Genomic DNA, 20400 nt, shown 5'->3' with positions numbered 1-20400 from the left:
TTCTGTTAGAAATGAGCTTTTGTTGTGCTGATGTGGCGCCAGCAGTGTGGCGATGCACCTTCGCACCACGTTTCCCACGTGCAGCCATGTTGTTATCTCAGAGATCTGAAGAGCAGCTTCTTGTGTAACTTTAGCCGGTTTGCCGACGCGTGCAGCTCAGCGCTGCCTTTTGACCCGCTCTCTGTTTGCCTTGGTCGGGCGCAGGAATTCACCTCAGCCTCTCGTGCCCACTGCCAGCCTGCCTGGCACCACCTGATTTATTTTTGTTCTTTACAAATTGAACCCTTGCTTCATCCTTATTGACACATTCCAAGACTGAGGGGAGCCCGATTGCATTCAAGGGCAAATTGGTCTTCTTTTTTATTTTTTATTTTTTCCATGCAAAAGTGGAGCTGTAACGATGAAAGAAGCACAAAAAATGTGTTCACTTTTTATTTAAAAAAATGACATTAAATACAAATTATATTCTGATTCAAAATCACTTTCATTTCTCAGAGAAAATATTAGCTTTGTGATTTGTAGCTTGTACCGTGATAAGGATGAAACACAACACATTACCCGTGAACAGAAAGCTCCAGACAAACTAAAGGGTGCAGGAGTGGGACCCTGGCTCTGCACAAAGGCGCTGAGGCAGGACGGCTGGTCGGGTGTGCATGGGGAGACCTTAAGGGCCAGGAAGCCGGGGCGACCTGAGGGTCGGAGCAACGGTTTTTAACGACAGAAGCTTCTTTAAGAATCAAACATTCATTAGTGATTATATTCCCCAAAACACACTGAATCATAGAGACGCTGCTGTGCAAACGGTGAGTCACTGAACTGTTCAGAAGGAACCCTAGTTTGTATCAGCTTATATTTCTTTCATAGATAAATAATTTTATTTTTTAGTACTGTACATGATGTCTAGTCAGACACAAAGCTGGCCAGAGAATACTACTAATAATAACAATAATAATAATAATAATATATAAAAAAAAAGACACGTAAAAACATCAGGGAGGGAATAGCTTAAACATATTTTTATGTATGTTCCTCCCTTTATATCAAGTCTTTGAATGGACAGGATGTAGCACCGACGGGCTGGTGGAGCGTTGCTGCTGTCTGACGGAGAAAGCGTCGAGCCGCTGTGGTGCCACCGAGCTGCCGGCAGGCGCTCTCCCGCCGTCTCTCCACGTTTCAAGTCTTTACACAGGATGTGGGAGAGCATCAGGCAGGAAGGACCGCCCCTTCCCTGTTATATGGCGTGGTATGGGGGTCAAAATTAAGACTACTGCCCAGCAGCAGGAGGCTATATAAATTCTGAAGTAAACTACCAACCTGATTAATGATACGCTGGCGCCGGTAACTGAGAGGCTGGCGCTGCTAACTGAGAAATAGCACCTTTACCGGCGTTACTACTAGATATGCCAGGAACTAGCAGCCCTCGGCTGGTCATTGACTGGTTCACACACTCCCTCTGCTGTCTATTAGCATGGATAGGCTAGCGTTAGCCTGGACGGGCTGGTGTTAGCATCGGAGAGGCTAGCCATTAGCGTGCCTAGGCTGGCCACTAGCTGGATTTCCTACCCCCTTGACGGACCTTTAGCATAGGCTGGCGTTAGCATCAGAGAAGCTAGCCATTAGCGTGTCTCGGAGAGTCACTAGTCAGCTAGTGGCAAGCCTAGGCCTCTCCAATGCTAACACCAGCCCGTCCAGGCTAACGCTAGCCTATCCATGCTAACAGACAGCAGAGGGAGTGTGTCCTAGCGTATCTAGTAGTAACGCCGGTAAAGGTGATATTTCTCAGTAAGCAGCGCCAGCCTCTCAGTTACCAGCGCCAGCGTATCATTAATCAGGTCGGTAGTTTGCTTCAGAATTTATATAGCCTCCTGCTGCTGGGCTGTAGTCTTAATTTTGACCCCCATACCGCGCCATACTGTTGGACCCCCCTCCCCCCTCCCCCCTCCCACCGCCATTTGTGTGAATGCATTTTTGGTGCTGCGTCCACCTTCTGGAGATTTGTTGGCATACGATCAAACAGTTGTCTTCCTTTTTAGTTTTTTCCTCTTCAAAGAAACAAAAACAAAAAGAAAAAGAAAAAGTTGCACTGGATGGAAATTTTCCGAGGGGTGCTTGCTGAGTCTGCTGTCAAAATTCCTGGGTAGCTTTTAAAATATTAGACTTTTTCAATTTGTTCCTTTACCTCCCTGGGGTTTCTCAATCGGTTACCTCCGACGCCACCTCTCAGGAGAGGTCTGCAGACCGGTCCAGTCGTCTTTAACTGCATGCATTGACGAGTAGCAGCGCAGCTAAAGTGCTTTAAGTGCTTGTGCTTGAAGCATAGGGGCAGCTGGCACCTGCGGCAGAGCAAAACGGTCACACCGGGCTCGACCCGTTCAACAAAAACAAAACAAAACACAAACAAGCCGACGCCATGTTGCACCGCGGATGGATAGGAAGAGGGGAGGAGGTGGTGGGAGACGGGGACAGGATCAGGCAAGCTGTGGACATGGACGTCGGAGCTGCATCACAGACGAGGGACACGAACGAAGGCAAAACGTGTCGGGGAAGAGAAGTGAGCTAAAGACAAGCAGGACGGAGATGGAGGAGACCGAACTGATCCGTGGGTCTGCAGCGCCGCCTAAAGAGAGCACTTAGGAGGACAGATCTGGCTGCATCAGACATGTAAACATGCAAGGAATGTAAGTAAGTTTGTTGCTTCCACCTTTACCTCAGCTGAACCTCTGAGCTCACGTTCAACAGCCGTGATTTCTTTTTCAGTCTGGACGGGCGTCAGACGCAAGAACGCTGAGCTCTTAGTTGCTCGACTTGTAGTTTGATGAGAATCGTGTTTGTTCTGTTTTAAGATGACGCCACTGGACAGAACCTGCAGGCTTTTAGCTTTTAGAAGACAATTCTGTGGTTTATAGAAGCCCCAATGCACTTTAACAGGATCAATTCAGTTAGATTCACTCCAGGCCGCCTGGAGCGAGGATGCTGAAAAGGTGCAGCCGTAAGTAGAAAGGTGGATGATTGCAGGAGGGTCGTCAGTTAGGAGCTGATGTATCATCCTTGAAGGATAAAAGATCCCTCCATGAAGTCCTGGGTCTGCTCCCAGCTCCTGGAAAAGCTCCAGAAAGACGCTGCCCAGAAGTCTTCCAATCAGATGTCTGAACCACCTCCGCTGAGCTCTTCTGACGAGGAGGAGCAGCACCCTCCTGGAAGACGGAGCTCCTCACCTCATTTCTATGGCTGAACCCAGCAGGAGGAGCTTCCTTTCACCTTACTGTGTCTGGAATCTCCTTCCTCTGGTCATAATCCAATTATCCAGGTGAAGGGTGACAATCTGCGACTTTCAGCTCATTACAGCAGATGAAGTCCTGACCTGCTGGTCTGCCTGTCGCTCCATCCTCCCAGCCCTCAGAAACAAGACACAATCCTAATCCAGAAGGAGCATTCAACCTTCTCCCAGTTGGTGACCACAGCGTCAGGCTAGCAGGGTTAACCAAACGACTTTCATTGTTTATCAAATGAGAAAAAATTTTTGAGTAAAATGAAACAAATTGATGCTTTTTTTGTCCTTTTGTTGATTGAAAATAAATATAACATTTACACTCTGAATATTTGTTAAAATCTATCGACAGAATGATTAATTTTAAGGGTTTAAGGTTAGGAGGGCAGATTAAAGCCCCCCGTTAAGTCTTATGTCTCCATGTGACTCGATACTGAAGAGGTCGACCTGTAGATGGAAAAACAGACCATTTCCGGAGGCTACAGGTGTTTTGTCTTCAGAGTGACGCGGCTGCTGCCCTAAAGATGGAAGCTGCAAACTCAACAAGCCCGATGCTCTAAAGGTAAAGCGGTCCTTTAGCATCGAGGACCGCGGAGGCTGAGGGGAAGCTGAGGCATCAGGCGGTTCCATTTTAAGGCACTTTAACTGCACGGTTTGCCCTCCACCTCATTTGCCCTGCGGAGAAGTGTCGAAGAGCAAGGGGAGGACCGAAGGAGGCCATGGTGCTGGGTAAAAAAATAAATCTGCCATTATGGTTCCAGAAGGGACCCTGAGCCAGAGAGGGGTTGACTCCTCCCGCCTGGTGGGACGGACCAGGAAGGAGTGACGTTGGGTCATCTCTAAACAGAGCTTAGTTCCTAAATAAAGAGTGTGTTTGGGAAAGCGCGCACACACACACACACACACACACACACACAGGCAGCTGTGAAGTTATGCCGACACTCATGCATTTAACTCAGCAGACTCACACATGATAGTAATGGTGATGGTGCGATTGGTGGGGGTGGGGGGGATGTCACATCACGATTCCTCGTTAAAGCGAGTGGAAAAGTCCCTCCTCCCTCTAAAAGAATAGTGCAGATGTTTCAATTCTCCGTCTCCTGGTTCTGTCTCAGCTTTTGTAAAGAAAAGTTAGACGGCCCCTAAATTTGGGACAGATAGCTGTAAAGGACAGGAGGCCGTGCCCCCCCACCCCACCCCACCCCCTTTCCCATCCCCCACCCCACTGACAGAACAACCTGAAATCAGAAGGTCGAGAGTTCCTTCAAACGTTTACATCAATCTACAAGCAGGAGTGGGTTCAGTCTCCGTCTTTCTCCCCTCCCTTCGCGCTGTCTCCTTCTCTTCCGTCCATACGCCGTCCCTCCATCCTCTCATTTGCTCTCCAGGTTGTAGCACTTCATCTTGCCCTGCTCTCCGTCGTCGTACCCGGGAAGAGGATGCCCATATTTGTCCACGCACCAACACACACCACGTCTTCTGCCTTTGGAAGGACGGCACTGTGGCAAAACACAACGCACGGGCAAATTCAGGTCAGACTTTTAGTAAAAACTGGATGGAAACCAACAACTAACCCTAACCCTAACATGAAAATAGTCTCCTACACCTACCTCCTGAATTAGCTTCTGATAGAAAACAGACTGTGAAACTCTAGGATTGGAAAATCCTGACAGATCTACGTCACCCTCTCACTTAACATTCATGGACTCACCCATCTTGACTCACGACGGGGAAGGCTGTTGTTGGTTTAACGTCCAGGAAACAGCAGAGAACGTCTCTGCTGTTAGACGCTAGCTGTTAGCATTAGCAGCTCCGCCGCACAGCAGAACTCCTCCAGGCTTGTGTTATTTGTGGAGATGAAACATCAGCATTGCAGAGCAAACATAATTAATGGTAGAGTCGTGTTGCTGTTAGCCAATCAGAGGATAGATATCCAAACATCAGGAAAGAAAACTCTAAATCCTCTCGTCTGAAGCTACTTTCTCTTACAGCTTCTTCTCCTTCTGCCTAACGAGGCGCACCAGAGCTTTCAGAGGCAACAGCAATTGTTGGGAAGTGGGAGTGGAGTAAGACTCTGGTAGGGGGTGACTTGCTCTTTAAAATACTGCATATGAGTGCAAGAATGTATTTTTTTATGACCAGCTGTAACTCAGTAATGCCTCAGTGGTCTTAGTTCATAAAATCTGACATCAAAGTTTATATGGTGATGTCTTTAATTGTCCTTCATTTTAGAAAACGCACACACGCTCTCAGATTAAAACAAAGCAAAATCCAACAAAGGCTGAAATATCCATGTCTGACCAGTAGGTGGCACACCATCCACACATGAACAGTAATTACAAATCAAAACACAACAGAATTTTTTAATTCTTCAGCATTTCTGATTTTTCAGGCCTCCTTTCAGCACACGGCTGAAGAGCAAAGCACATAAACAGTTCACCCGAGCATCCAGTCAACGCCTGTGAGACACAAGAGAGGGACAGCCACAACCAACTGCAGTCCCAGAGTTGTGTATCAGTACACACACGATCATAACAATCCCAGATCAGAGCACAACCATAAAAAGTTGATCGTGAAGAGAAGAAACGCCGATAAAAAAGCTGTTGTTGTGCATGTTTGTGCAATTGTCAGCGACCACATACGTTAAAATGTGTTGGTAAAACAGTGCACTGTTGCCACCTATTGGACTGGAGGAAGAACTCCATCTAATGCTGTGAGATGAATCTGTCATGACTAAATAACGTAGCGAGAGTTGATAACTTTTCACGTATGAAAGAGAAATCCCGTCTCAACGTTGACAGGTCGGGACACATCTGGGATCGGGTGCACGTTATGTGCACACAGATGCAAACAAACTGTAAAAAAGTCTATTTTAAAGAGGTCCTTCGTTCATATTTTAATACATCTGCCGTGCTCTCTAGTAGGAATGAATGTCTTTAAAATCATTCTCTGGGGAAAATAAGCTCCGGTGATCCTGTTTCAGCACGGAGAATTCAGCCAGAGGAGAAAGTAGCTTCAGACAACAGGATGTGGAGTCTTATTTCCTGATATTTAGACTTATCTCTCCTCTGATTGGCTAACAGCAACACGACTCTACCACTGACTCTGTTTGCTCTGCAACGCTGATGTTTCATGTCCTCAAATAACACAAACCTGGAGGAGTGCTGCTGTGTGGTGGAGTTGCTAATGCTAATAGTTAGCTTCTGCTAGCAAGGATGTTCTCTGCTGTTTCCTGGACGCTAAACCAACGACAGCCTTCCTTGTCATGAGACAAGGTGGTTGAGACCATGAACTTTAAGTGAGAGGGTGACGTAGATCTGTCAGGCTTTTCTAATCCTAGAGTTTCACCGTCTGTTTTCTATCAGAGGCTAATATAGGAGATAGGTGTAGGAGACTATTTTCATGTTCAGCCTGCATGAAACACTTAGAGCGACTGATTAGAATCAGAAATGATCATTAACAATGATTTCTCAGTGAAGGACCACTTTGAAAACACTGTTTGCGTATTTGCAAATAAAACAAACGAGCAAATATCTGTGTTAGTCTGACTCATCTGTCTTTCACTCCGAGACACAAACGAAAGCTATGGCAACAATGAGTTCTCACTTTCAGACACCTTGTGTGCAGAGAGTTTCACAGTAATGTTACTGTTCTGACACAGCTTCATTAAACCACCTAAAATGTGCCGGAGCGCCGTCTAACATCGACCTTCTGCTGGACTTTTTTCAGAAGTCGTGCCTCGGCAGAACTCGTCTCATCGATCACCAAGAGGAATGCACTGAAGTTTATGTGCAGGAACAATCAGGGATAAACACCCCAGCTGCTTGGCTCGCTGAGGGGGACAGCTTCACTCAGGCGTCCAGCGTGCTGCTGGGTTTGTGGGATTTGAGCTCAGCGGAGGGGTTTAATTGGTGCTGCTGCCCACTGGGTGTAAATGATGAAAAAGCTGATTTCTTCTGATGGCGAGGGGCAGGGAATGAGACACGCTCTGAGAGAGTGAGAATGCCCGAGTGTGAAGGCAAACATCAAGTTACTAAAATATTTGCCAAGGCCAGTTGGAGGGCTGCAGGGAAACCAGCACTGCTATTCTGGGAAGCTGGCAGACACTCAAAATCATCTGGAGCTGATTATGGCCCGTGTGTGCACATAAACACACGCTAGCAAACATGTAGGCTCGCACAAACAAGAGCTGTATGGGCTGTACACATGCATACCTCCCAGCTGCTTACACACGTGTGCAGTAATATCAGATGTCCCACAGGAGGGGGGGTGGTGGGGGGGGGGGTGGCAACTTTATGAGCTCCATTTGAGTTTCTCATGAAACAACACAATAAGGTGAGTCAGGGTAAACTTTGACTCAGAAGAGTTCTCCTGCTGTTTCTACTGTGATGGAGAGCAGAAGGGAGCGGAGGAGAGTGAATAGGAGTGGAGGGTAGTGAAGGAGAGAGGAGGAGAGTGGAGGAGAGCAGAGGGGGCAGAGTCTTGCCGTGAAGGAGAGAGAAGGAGAGTGGAGGAGAGCGGAGGAGTGAAGGAGAGTGAAAGAAAGTGCAGGAGAGTGGAGGTGAGTGGAGAGTGGAGGAGAGAGGAGGAGAGTGGAGGAGAGTAGAAGGGACAGAGTCTTGCCGTGAAGGAGAGAGAAGGAGAGTGGAGGAGAGCGGAGGAGTGAAGGAGAGTGAAAGAGAGTGCAGGAGAGTGGAGGTGAGTGGAGAGTGAAGGAGAGTGGAGGAGAGGGGAGGAGAGAGGAGGAGAGTGGAGGAGAGCAGAGGGGGCAGAGTCTTGCCGTGAAGGAGAGAGAAGGAGAGAGAAGGAGAGTGGAAGAGAGCGGAGGAGTGAAGGAGAGTGAAAGAAAGTGCAGGAGAGTGGAGGTGAGTGGAGAGTGGAGGAGAGGGGAGGAGAGAGGAGGAGAGTGAAGCAGAATGAAGGAGAGAGGAGGAGAGAGGAGGAGAGGGGAGGAGAGCAGAGGGGGCAGAGTCTTGCCGTGAAGGAGAGTGAAAGAGAGTGCAGGAGAGTGGAGGTGAGTGGAGAGTGAAGGAGAGTGGAGGAGAGGGGAGGAGAGAGGAGGAGAGTGGAGGAGAGCAGAGGGGGCAGAGTCTTGCCGTGAAGGAGTGAAGGAGAGAGAAGGAGAGTGGAAGAGAGCGGAGGAGTGAACGAGAGTGAAAGAGAATGCAGGAGAGTGGAGGTGAGTGGAGAGTGAAGGAGAGTGGAGGAGAGGGGAGGAGAGAGGAGGAGAGTGAAGCAGAATGAAGGAGAGCGGAGGAGAGAGGAGGAGAGGGGAGGAGAGAGGAGGAGAGCAGACAAAAGTGAAGGAGAGTGGAGGAGAGTGTAGGTGAGTGGAGAATGAAGGAGAGTGAAGGAGAGTGGAGGAGAGGGGAGGAGAGAGGAGGAGAGCGGCAGAGGAGAGCGGAGGAAAGTGAAGGAGAGCGGAGGTGAGTGGAGAGTGAAGGAGAGTGGAGGAGAATGGAGAAGAGCAGAGGAGAGTGAAGAAGAGTGAAAGAGAGTGCAGGACAGCGGAGGAAAGTGAAGGAGAGTGGTGGTGAGTGGAGAGTGGAGGAGAGAGGAGGAGAGCAGAGGAGAGTGAAGGAAAATGAAGGAGAGTGGAGGAGAGGGGAGGAGAGAGGAGGAGAGCAGAGGAGAGTGAAGGAAAATGAAGGAGAGGGGAGGAGAGGGGAGGAGAGCGGCAGAGGAGAGTGGAGGAGAGGGGAGGAGAGAGGAGGAGAGAGGAGGAGAGCAGAGGAGAGTGAAGGAGAATGAAGGAGAGCAGAGGAGACTGGAAGAAATGGGAGGAGAGCGGCGGAAGAGAGCGGAGGAGACTAAATTCGTCATTTGCATTTTTTTACTGTGTGGGCGTCGGACGAGCCCCCGCACCGTGAGAACAAACATCTCAGCTCTAAAGCCGATCTTCATCCACGTACGCCACACGTCACGTGATCAGGAAGCAGAACATCCATGTGTTAGGAGATCGTTTTGGGCCGCTGCTGTAAAAAAAGTGAGGCGCGAACCAGTAAAGCTTCTGCCGATCACAATTCAACAATGGATTATGAAAGAACAGATAACGCTCGAAACGCGCGGATTCTTCCTGATGTAAGAGGTGAGTCTCCGGTTTGTTTTGGTTGTGTTGGTAGTTTTGGCGTCATCATCCTAGCGCGCAATGTTCTGTCACTCTTAAAAAACTGTAAAAATGGCGAGAAACGCTGGCAGCGAATGAGCTAAAAAAATCTTTTCTCAAGCTTTAAGGTCAACTTTTACCAATACTGATAAAAGTTAATCGATACCAGGAACCAATACCAATGCAGTTGCCTGAAAGGCTTCACTGTAACTTGTCATTTAGGTTCACCTAATATTTTAGTTTTGTGATCATTTCTATTAATATACTTTATTTTTTATCTACCCAACACTCTTTTCCTGTTGAAAGCAGAGAAGGAAATAAAAGTGAGCCAGAGGAAAAAGTGGAAGAACATGACAGCATTTGGAGTCTTATTTCCTGATATTTGGACATCTCTCCTCTGACTGGATAAAACACACATTGTGTTTTAAAAAAACCAGGCAATGTTAGCAATACTCATGCTAACAGTTAGCTTCTACTAGCTGAGATGTTCTCTGCTGTTTCCTGGACGCTAAACCAACAACAGCCTTCCCCGCCGTGAGTCAACATGGGTGAGTCCATGAATGTTAGTGACAGTGTGACGTAGATCTGTCAGGATTTTCTAATCCTAGAGTTTCACCGTCTGTTTTCTATCAGAAGCTACTGCAGAAGGTAGGTGTAGGAGACTATTTTCATGTTCAGCCTGCATGAAACACTCAGAGTGGCCCGTTAGAATCAGAAATCATCATTACAAATGCTTACAGTGAAGCTGGCCTTTAAATATCGACAGCACCTGTAAACTTCCACTGCTTCCTGCAGGAGGTTCCTCATATTCCTCCAGAAACACCCCATGTGAGCATGACAGCAGTGTACAGGTAGATAAAATTATTTTAATGTCTTTTTTGGACGGAAAGCTCGTCGTTCACATTTGTTAATAGCAGAGACTGATTTTCTTAATGTTTTTTTTCACGATTTGATGCATTTTGCTAAAACTTTTAACCATTTAAGGTTGAAATGATGCTAAACGAAACTCATCCGCGCCTCGGACAGATTCAGAGTCAACAACACCAAAAACCCACATGGCTTGCTCCTCTTTCAACACCAAACAAGCAAACCTTTCGTTGTCAAAGCGGACTGACAACATCTACGTTGGATAAACCTCCACATGTAGCTTATTATGGGATGTTACACAACTCAACAACTCAAGCAAAGGAAATGAACACAAAACCTGCAGAACGAGGAAAGTTTTGCATGTTTGAAGCCCGGCGCTGTAACCAGAGTTTCATCTGATGACACTTGCAGCTTAGCTGCATCATGTTCAAGCCCATAATTAGCGTTGTGTAATTAGCCTCAGGGATGAATTAAAGGCTTTATGTGTCCTCCGCGACTTGAACAGGGCGTTAGAATGAGAAAAATGATGTCATAACTAATTAGGGCTGAATATTTTCTTTAACTGGTTTGCAGGACGTTTTACTCGTATTTAACTACATGCATGTGCACGTTTGTCAGCTCGACAAGTTTTCCTAAATACCAAATGTTACTGACAAATTCCCAGGATCCAGGAGCTGGAAGCGAGCCTCCTGAGACTTGGAAGCAGGCAGACAGACGGGCTTCGGAGTGTGGCCAGGTGTCTGTTTCCAGAGCAGTTCACGTGCAGCCTAAGTGCATGATCAAAGGCGGCTTTATAGAGACAGAGGCCAATTAAAATACCTCAACATGAACTACTGCAGCGGCCGGCACGCTGCACTCCAGCATCATCAACAGATTCCTCTCAGAGAGCCACAGGTTTCTACTCCCCCCCCCCCCCCCCCCCCCACACACACACACCTCCCATCCTCTGACTCTGTGGACAGCCTCTACTTTAGCCTTGACCCAGTGGATGAGACGGCAGAGACGAGCTTAACATTGTGTTCCTCTGTTGTGGTTAATGATGATAGAGTTGTGTGTGTGTGTGTGTGTGTGTGTGTGTGTGTGTGTGTGTGTGTGTGTGTGTGTGTGTGTGTGTGTGTGTGTGTGTGTGTGTGTGTGTGTGTGTGTGTGAGGGCTGAAGGGACAGGAAGAGCAAAGTGTGCATGTGTGCATTCCCCTGTTGCTTGGCTACCTTTGAGTTTCCGCTCAGTCTCTCTTTCATCTGTGAACTATTAGAAGTTATCTCAAGCAATCCTTTCTTTAAGGCTTAAAAACACGCCCAAACACACACACACACACACACACACACACACACACACACACACACACACACACATGCAAAGTCAGACAGAAATACCACACGTGTAGAACTCTTTCAAGCTTCCGGTGTCATGGTCTGCGTCCTGGGTCTCGCTTATGTGTCTCCTTGTCTGCATCCCTCCTCATGTGCCTCCTTGTGTTCCTCATGTGCCTCCTTGTGTTCCTCATGTGCCTCCTTGTGTTCCTCATGTGCCTCCTTGTGTTCCTCATGTGCCTCCTTGTGTTCCTCATGTGCCTCCTTGTGTTCCTCATGTGCGTCCTTGTGCTCCTCATGTGCCTCCTTGTGTTCCTCATGTGCCTCCTTGTGTTCCTCATGTGCGTCCTTGTGTTCCTCATGTGCCTCCTTGTGTTCCCCAGCCCACTCCAGGTGTTTTCCCCTTTAAGGTTAGGTTTCAGTGTCCCTGTGTGTCCCCAACCCCCTCCATCGCTCTGTGGGATTTTCCCCTTATGTTTTTCCCTTAGGCCCCTTTTATCATTAGTCTTCTGTTAAGTGTTTTATCTAGTCAGTTTTCTCCCTCTAGTTCATTTTGCTCCCTTCCACATTTTCAGGTCTGGTTTCCTCCCCTGCTCCATTGTGCTCCTCCTCTGTTTTATTGGTCCCAACTGTGCACAATTCCCTAATCACCCAGCCCTTGTGTATATAACCCTGTCTGCGTCAGTGTGGTGTTGGTCCACTGGTCGTGTCCGTGTTGTCCGTGCTTAACTCTCAGCTTTAAGGGCTTGGATTGGGGGTTTAAAGCACCAAAAAGTTCCCGAGTGCAGCCACAGCTGCAGCTCACTTGTCCCCATAGGGACTGGTCAAATGCAGAGATGTGATTTCACTGGTGTGTGATGATGACTGGGTCCTTACAGTCCAGAGCAACAGAGAGGGTGGAGAAAAGGTGTAATGTGTGATGAAGAGGTTTCAGCAAGACTGACAGGAAAGGTGCAGAAGACAGGAGTGATAAATGACCACCCTTGTATAGCACCTTTCTGAGTCAGAGGACTCCAAAGTGTTTTATACTACTGTGTTTCATTCATCCATTCACACACACATACACACACTGGTGTTGAAGCACTACTATGCACTGTAAAAAAAATCAAACGTAGATTTTACGGTAAAACTCCAACAACTGGGGTTGCCAGAATGGTACCGTAGAATTACAGGCAAAACATCCATGGTAAGAAGGTATTTTTTTGTTTATACCATCGACATATAAATATTGGACAATGGGTTTCCATAGACTCCAATTGTCATGGTCTGCGTCTGCCCCCTCCTTCATGTGCCTCCTGGTGTCCTCCATCCCTCTCTAGATTCCCTTTTGTGTCTCATAGCGCCCTCAAGTGTCCTTTGTCTGCGTCTCATTTATGTGTTTGTAGGCATTCGATCATCCCCATCCCCTCCAGTTGTAGCTCCAGCCTCTTTGTCCCCAGCTCTGTGTCTGTTTGGGTGTGTGCATGTCCATTCCCCAACTCAGTGTGTGTGTGTGTGTGTGTGTGTGTGTGTGTGTGTGAGAGAGAGAGAGAGAGAGAGAGAGAGAGAGAGAGAGTGTATGTGTGTGTTTGTGTGTGTGTGTGCATGCGTGTCCATTCCCCAATTCAGTGTGTGTGAGTGTATTTGGGTGTGATTGTGTGTGTGTGAGTCCTTCCCTCAGTCTTTTAGTTCAGTTTTGTGTTTATCTGCCCTCCTTTGGTTCTGCTTACCCAGTTAGATAATTGTTGTCACCTGTCTTCCCTCCAGCCCTCACTCCACACACCTGCTTCCTGTTTCCCTAATTGTTCCTCCCAGTCTATTTAAGCCCTGTCTTGTCTCTATGTTGTTGTCGGTCCATTGTATTTCTTGGTCAGCGTTGTTTTTGTCTCCAGTCTCCAGTCTCCAGTCTCCAGTCTCCCGTCTCCCGTCTCCCGTCTCCCGTCTCCCGTCTCCCGTCTCCCGTCTCCAGTCTCCAGTCTCCAGTCTCCAGTCTCCCGTCTCCCGTCTCCCGTCTCCAGTCTCCAGTCTCCAGTCTCCAGTCTCCCGTCTCCAGTCTCCAGTCTCCAGTCTCCCGTCTCCCGTCTCCCGTCTCCCGTCTCAGTCTTTAGTTCTCTGCTCAGAAGGTGAGCTTTTGGAGTTTTGTCTTAGTTTAGTTATTGGGGTTTTGCCTTCGTCCCCTTGGATTTTTGGTTCTCCTCCTAAATAAAGGATTTTTACTTTATACCAACTCCTGCCTCGTGTCACCCTGGGTTACTGCATTTTGGGTCCAAATCATCCTCTCAACGTGACACCAATAACATGTTTTTGAGGCCAAATGGGAGGTGGCCACCACCGCCATTTTGACCGTGTCACAGGTTCCGTCAAGCCCAGACAATTCCACAAAAGGGAAGAGAGGTGGAGCTGAGGGTGTGGCTGTAAGGCTGAGATCAACTGACGACACCCGGTCGAACTAGCTACAAGCTAACCTGAAGCTAACCCAAAGCTAACGCGGAGGTGGGAGCTAAGCTAACGGAGGTAGCAACCTAGCTACAACCGGAGTTAACTGTGCACAACACCAGGAGACAGAAGCCGCGATCAGACAGAGATGCGCCGAGCTGTGGGGAGGGGATAAGTGTGGAAAACAGAGGTCTCCCGAGAGCTCCACAAGCCGATAGTCGGAACCCAGCTCCACCAACATGTTATATTTCAACCCATTTTCTAAAGTGCAGCATTATGTTAAATGCACTGGGTTTTACCCTATTACATTTAAATTTCATGGTTAAACAGTACATGTTAAAATCTAAGCTCAGCTCGGCAGTGACCTAAAATACATAAATATAATTTTACTTACAGAAAAAAATGAAGTGGAGACTCCTTGGATGCTCTATTAGTGCAATTAATGCCACAGCAAGTCATTTTGTCCAACAATTGCACAAAAAACATCCAAAACAGAATACACAAACACAGAGACTCAAAATCCCGGAGCAGTTTCCAGGCCAGACCGAGGCTCTACTGAGGCCTTTCCCCGGAGCTAGCTCTGTGGTCACGTGGGTCTGATGCTCATTAATTATACAGAATTTTAGGCTTTTAATAAACTTAAACAGAAGAGTGAAAAAAAAATTCACCCCCCTCGGAGTTGTCATGAGTGTAAACTAGATCATTTAAACCAAAAACATGTTTTGGTACCAGGCTGTAAACATGTTTATTTCTGCTGTGAAATTGGTATTTTTAACATGGGAGTCAATGAGGATTTGCTCACTTCTGACACCAGCCCCTAGTGGATGAGGGTGGAACTGCAATTATTGTCACTTCGGGATTGCTTCAATTTTTGAGCCGCATTGTGGGGGCTTGGTTTATACGGTTAAAAATAGAACTGAAGTCAGTATTTTACTGAGGAAAAAAACTTTGTTTTACCATAAAATGAACATGAAAATTTTCTATAAAATAACATTTGTGCCGCTAAAAACATTTTTTCACACTAAAAACAAAATTCTAAGGATTTTCCTCGTCACATACAATCAATTCATAGAATTAAATAACTAATTAACTGCCATTAGGGTCATAACCGGGTATAATAGCTTTGCTTGCCTAATTGCTGTTCGTGTCTTTCAAATTCCCTTGTGTGTAAAACTGTAGCAGTCAAGAGCGCTGAGTCAGTAATGACATCAGTATTGAACAGCAGCACAGCCGTATTCATGAGTATTCACGAGTCGAGTCAAGAACGGTTCAGCCAGATCTCACCTAAATGCCACTAAGCACACTGGGAAACGGGAAGTTAACTCCTGACACCATTACTAGCAATTAAAAGCTGTATTTTTTCCAATAAAGAAGTGTAATAATCGTATAAACTTAAAGGAAATTTTCCATTAAAAATGCAATGCAAGAGTGTTTGACAGTAGGATTATGCAGAAAAAACAAACAAATGACTGTTTCCTCCAGTAATTTATTTACAGCAGCTTCACGTAAAATCAACAGTTTTAGATTATTTTATAGTTGATGCTTTTTTCCTGTCATAGGTTTTAAGGTTTATCGTTGTTAAATATGTGGCCATTTTTTACAGTGACAGCTGCACTGAGGCACACTGACGGAGGCGGGGCTTTCCAAGCACAAGCACCACCCGTCCGCCCAACCTGGCCTGACCAGCCAGCCCCATTCTCCCTCATGGCAAGCATGGGTCTGGGAACTCTTCCATTCAAATAACCCCACCACCCACCTGGGACTTCTAACTGAGCCAGTCAGCGCTGAGCAGTCGCACACGCCATGCTGCGTTTCTCATAAACATGGCGACTAAAGCGGAGTTCGCTGCGGCTCTTTCCTCTGTTCTAAATGACTTGAACCTCTTTAAAACCACAACAAGTGGAAGAGCTAAAAGCCTTTCTTCTAAAGAAAGGTGTCTGGCTGGCGAGGCTACCTTAGGCCACCACCAGCAGGCAAGGTGGGCTGAGTGTTTTGCCCAAGGATGCAACAGCAGAATTCTCTGGCCAGGATTGAACCTTCTGACTACTGGACAACCCTTGTACCTCCTGAGCTACTGCCGCCCCAGTAGGAGAGACCAGCCAGGTTGTTTGGTTCAGAGACAGTGTCCAAGACAGGTGACAGAACCGAGGTTCACTTTAGGAGTGATGAGGATGGATAGGATCAGGATGGAGTCCATCAGAGGCACAGCTCGCGTTAGATGTCCTGGAGATGAAGTCAGAGAGACCAGACTCGGATGGTTTGGTTTGGTCCAGTGGAGAGACAAGGATGACGTAGGTAGATGAGAGGAAGACCAGCCAGAAGATTGATGGATGCAGTTAAACAAATATCTGTTTCAATGACTCAAATAAAAAAGATCATTCAGTTTTGGTGCTTTTAAATGCACACATTCTTTAATGGGAATCCAGCAGAATCGGGGGGGAGCGTTAATCTAGATCCAGCCGGAATCTGGAGCCCTACAAGCTGCTCTTCACAACCCTGGAGCTGCACGGGCCAAATGGCTGTCACTTAAAACAAAAACAGGTTTTATATACGCTGCAGGTTCATAATGCTGCCTTCATAAGGCGTGTAAGCGCGTGTTGTACGTATGAATGCGTGTTCTTGTGATGCCCGTCTTTCTAACGAACAGCAGCGCCGCTGGGCTTCACGGACATTAAAAAGAGCCTGGTCCCGCCGCAGGATAAACACAGGCTCGTAAAACGCTGTGTGGGTGTTTGTAGGCATAGGGGCACTTGTACTTGTGTAAGAGAAGGTGCATCTGTGTGTGTGTGTGTGTGTGTGTGTGTGTGTGCGCCCGCGTGTGTGCGCGTGTATGTGTGTGTGTGTGTGTGTGTGTGTGTGTGTGTGTGTGTGTGAGTGTGCATGTGTGCGTGTGTGTGTGCATGCATGTATGCATGCTTGTGCGTGTGTGTGTATGTGAGTGTGTGTGTGTGTGTATGGTTGTGTGTGTGTGTGTGTGTGTGTGTGTGTGTGTGTGTGTGTGTGTGTGTGTGTGTGCGTGCGTGCATGTGTGTATGCATGCGTGTGTTTGCCTGTGCGTGTGTATGTATGTGAGTGTGAGTGTGCGTGTGTGCCCGTGTGTGTGCGTGTGCGTGTGCGTGTGTGTGTGTGTGTGTGTGTGTGTGTGTGTGTGTGCGTGTATGGTTGTGTGTGTGAGTGTGTGTATGGTTGTGTGTGTGTGTGTGTGTGTGTGTGTGTGTGTGTGTGTGTGTGTGTGTGTGTGTGTGTGTGTGTGTGTGTGTGTGTGTGTGTGTGTGTGTGCAGATGCATTTGCAGAAGCTGCAGGGTTTTGCTGTTTCTAAAATTAAAAGTCAGTGTGAATTTCAGTCGAGGTTTTGATTTTTCCATAAAAATAAATAGTTTGCTGCAGAGTAAAGAAGTGGCCTGGGCGATGAATGCTGACTGCAGGACTGGGAGAGCAATGAACGTGATCCTAAATGATCACACAGGTGGGTCTGGACTGCCGGCTACACAAACACTCCCATCACAAATAAAAACCGTCCTTCTGTTTCCTGTCAGTGTTTGGTTTCAGGAATTATGTGCTTAAAATGAGCAGTTTTAGAATGTCTCCTAGTGTGACATCATAATAAGACATATTAACATAAAGCCCCCATCCCAACTGTAGATACCAGAGCAGCTGCAGCTCTATTCTGAGCCCCTCCCGGGTATCCCAGCTGCTGAACTCTGGACAGAGCAGCTTTACTAATGCCGTACACACAGGAGATGGAGTCATCTAGCCAGGATTTAATGAAGATCACAGATTCAAGACGATCACTCAGGACCATGAACAGTTCTTTAGAGTCAGCTCATGACCGATCTCATCTTCCTCAAAGAGGAAGGATGTAACTCGCCTTAGCCTCAGACTCCAGCTGAGAGTCTCCTTTTCCCGTCCTCCTGCTACAGCTTAGCTGTCTGCTGGACATTCCTCCTTCTCATCTGTCACAGATCGCTCCAATATCTAAACTTTGTTCGTCGATGTCCATCTCACTGTTTACCGACACTCGTGCAGCTTCCTTGGTCCCTCAGCAACAAAACGCCACCGAAACTATCCTCAATGTGAGATTTCCACCAACAGCAAAGAGATCTCGTCATCTCCTCTCACCGTCTCAGATCTCAGAATCACGGTTTTCACAGTTTATCTGATGGTCTAAGAAAGGCAGTCTCGTTATTTTAGTACAACTCTAGTTTAACTTGTGATTTTAACTAAATAAACTGGTGTGTAGTTCATAAACCAAAACTCAGAGAGGCGGAGTCTCGCTGCTCCAGCATCCCAAAGGTGTATTTTCATTGGTCGATTACAGACGGGAGTCATAGGATTTCCAGCAGTGCTTGAAGACCGTTGAAGGCTGAGTTCAGTCATGAAACAGCTCAAAACGCTGTTGCAGAGTCGGTCTCACTGGAAAGCCATACACTTTAAATTATCCTCTGATTCGCCGTTTTTTTTGGGGTTTTTTTTTTGTCACAATTCTTTTCACAACTAGGGATTTGTCTAGGACAGCACAAAATCACACACTGTGGTCCGGGCATTAGGCCTGGTTCTTACAGCAGGACTCTAAAAATGTCAAAAGCTTTTCAAAACAAGAGAGACCGCACATCTGGAGATTTAAAAAATCACGGAAATTAGTTTTTAATTCCATTTTTAGTTGTTTTTTATAACACAGAAAAGGTTTTTACCTTGCTAGCGATTCCTTTGCTGACTGTAAAACTTCCTCATGCTGACGCTGATGGTGGCGTCACTTCCTTCTCCGTTTATCCGCAGGCAGCAGAGGACGTCGTCGCCCTCTGCTGCCCGCTCTCCCCTCTCCGATGATGCAGTCCCATGCACAATCCGATGTGTAGACCCCATCGTCTCTGTTCATGGTCTCACATCCATCCATTTTAATCCGCTTATCCGGAGTCGGGTCGCGGGGGCAGTAGCCTAAGTCGAGAGGCCCAGACTTCCCTCTCCCCAGCCACTTGGGCCAGCTCCTCCTGGGGAATCCCAAGGTGTTCCCCGGCCAGGTGAGAGACGTAGTCCCTCCACCGTGTCCTGGGTCTACCTTTAGGTCTCCTCCCGGTTGGACGTGCCCGGAAAACCTCACTAGGGAGGCATCCAGGAGGCATCCTGACCAGATGCCCGAACCACCTCAACTGTCTCCTCTCCATGTGGAGGAGTAGCGGGTCTACTCCAAGCCCCTCCCGAATGACCGAGCTTCCACGTCTCCTTATCTCTATGGCTTCCTTTATCCATCTGAACAACAGAAATACAAAAGATGGATAAAGGAAGCCATAGAGATAAGGAGACGTGGATGTGGGACCATGAACAGAGACGATGGGGTTTACACGTTGGATCGTGCATGGGACTGCATCATCGGAGAGGATAAACAGAGTAGGAAGAGACGCCACCATCAGCGTCAGCTCTGAGGAAGTTTTGCAGTCGGCAAACAAAACTGTCAGCAAGGTAAAAAACCTTTTCTGTGTTATAAAAAGAACTAAAAATGGAATTAGAAACTGGACACAGAAAGAACATTTTGGTCCTATGGCGTGCTGTCAGAACATTCCTAACACACCACACACAGAAGGAAAATCTGATAGGATTATCTTTGGGTGCTTAAGATTGCCAGAAAAAGAGAATCGGGCCACAAATCTGCAAGATTAACTTGTGTATAAAAAAAGAGTTGTTTAGGGTGAGAAGAAGACGAACTGGGTCAGAAATCCAAAGAGGGAAGAGAACCGAGCAGAGACAGAGTGAAAATAGCTGTCTGGGTCCCCGAAGGTTGGTCAGTTATTATAAAGCCATTGTGGCCAGCGACTACGTTTATATAGATCCTTCTGAGTCACGCTCAATAAGCCAGCCCTTATGGGCCTGGCACCGCCAGCACCCACAGAAGGAAGAGGCAGAAGGGTAGGCAGGCACCTGGCTCACATCCTTAACCCACGGCCGCCGCCTCCTTCTCCTCTCCAGCACACAGGCACTAAACCCCAAAAGAGTCACAGGCACTATAGTTTCATTCACAAGCCTCTGCAGGGTGATTCCTGGCCAAACAGGGAAGGAAAAGCCAGGTGGGCGGAAGGGCAGGAGGACGGGAGCGTGCTGGAAGAACAAAGGGCAGCTGCATGACTGTAGGTCAGGCACAAAGGGGGGCATGGAGGGGGGAGGGTGAAAGGATGAACAGAAGAAAGAGAGAGTGAGACTCTGAGGGGTGTGATGAGTGGGTCAGTGCTGGTCCATGCATGACCTGAACTGGGATGCTGGTCCAGTTCATAAAAGTGATGCTAAGAATAAGTTTCTTTGGAGCGTGGTTGAGGGCCCGATGCTACGATTTTCAGCAGAAAATCTTTTTTTGTGACTTTTTCTGCTTGATTTTAATATTTGTTGTTGTTGTTTATTTTTTAGAGAAAGATGAATCTGGTGTCTCACTGGGATGCCGGAGA

At 47.3% G+C, this 20400-nt stretch overlaps 1 protein-coding gene across 2 annotated transcripts in view; it reads right to left on the bottom strand.

The window, feature by feature from the left end:
- Nucleotides 1-418: 418 nt before the first annotated feature.
- igfbp3 (insulin-like growth factor binding protein 3) overlaps nt 419-20400 on the bottom strand; it is a 31436-nt gene continuing 11454 nt past the window's right edge. For both annotated transcript variants that reach the window (XM_070554337.1, XM_015971189.3), the window contains exon 4: nt 419-4767. In XM_070554337.1, the coding sequence (XP_070410438.1) occupies nt 4642-4767 (126 nt within the window). In that variant the 3' untranslated portion in view covers nt 419-4641. The remainder of the gene's footprint in view (nt 4768-20400) is intronic.

Source organism: Nothobranchius furzeri, chromosome 8, assembly GCF_043380555.1.
Source record: "Nothobranchius furzeri strain GRZ-AD chromosome 8, NfurGRZ-RIMD1, whole genome shotgun sequence".
Taxonomy (NCBI): Eukaryota; Metazoa; Chordata; class Actinopteri; order Cyprinodontiformes; family Nothobranchiidae; genus Nothobranchius; species Nothobranchius furzeri.
The sequence above is the reverse complement of the archived record's forward strand: the minus strand, read 5'-3'. Positions and strand labels throughout refer to the sequence as shown.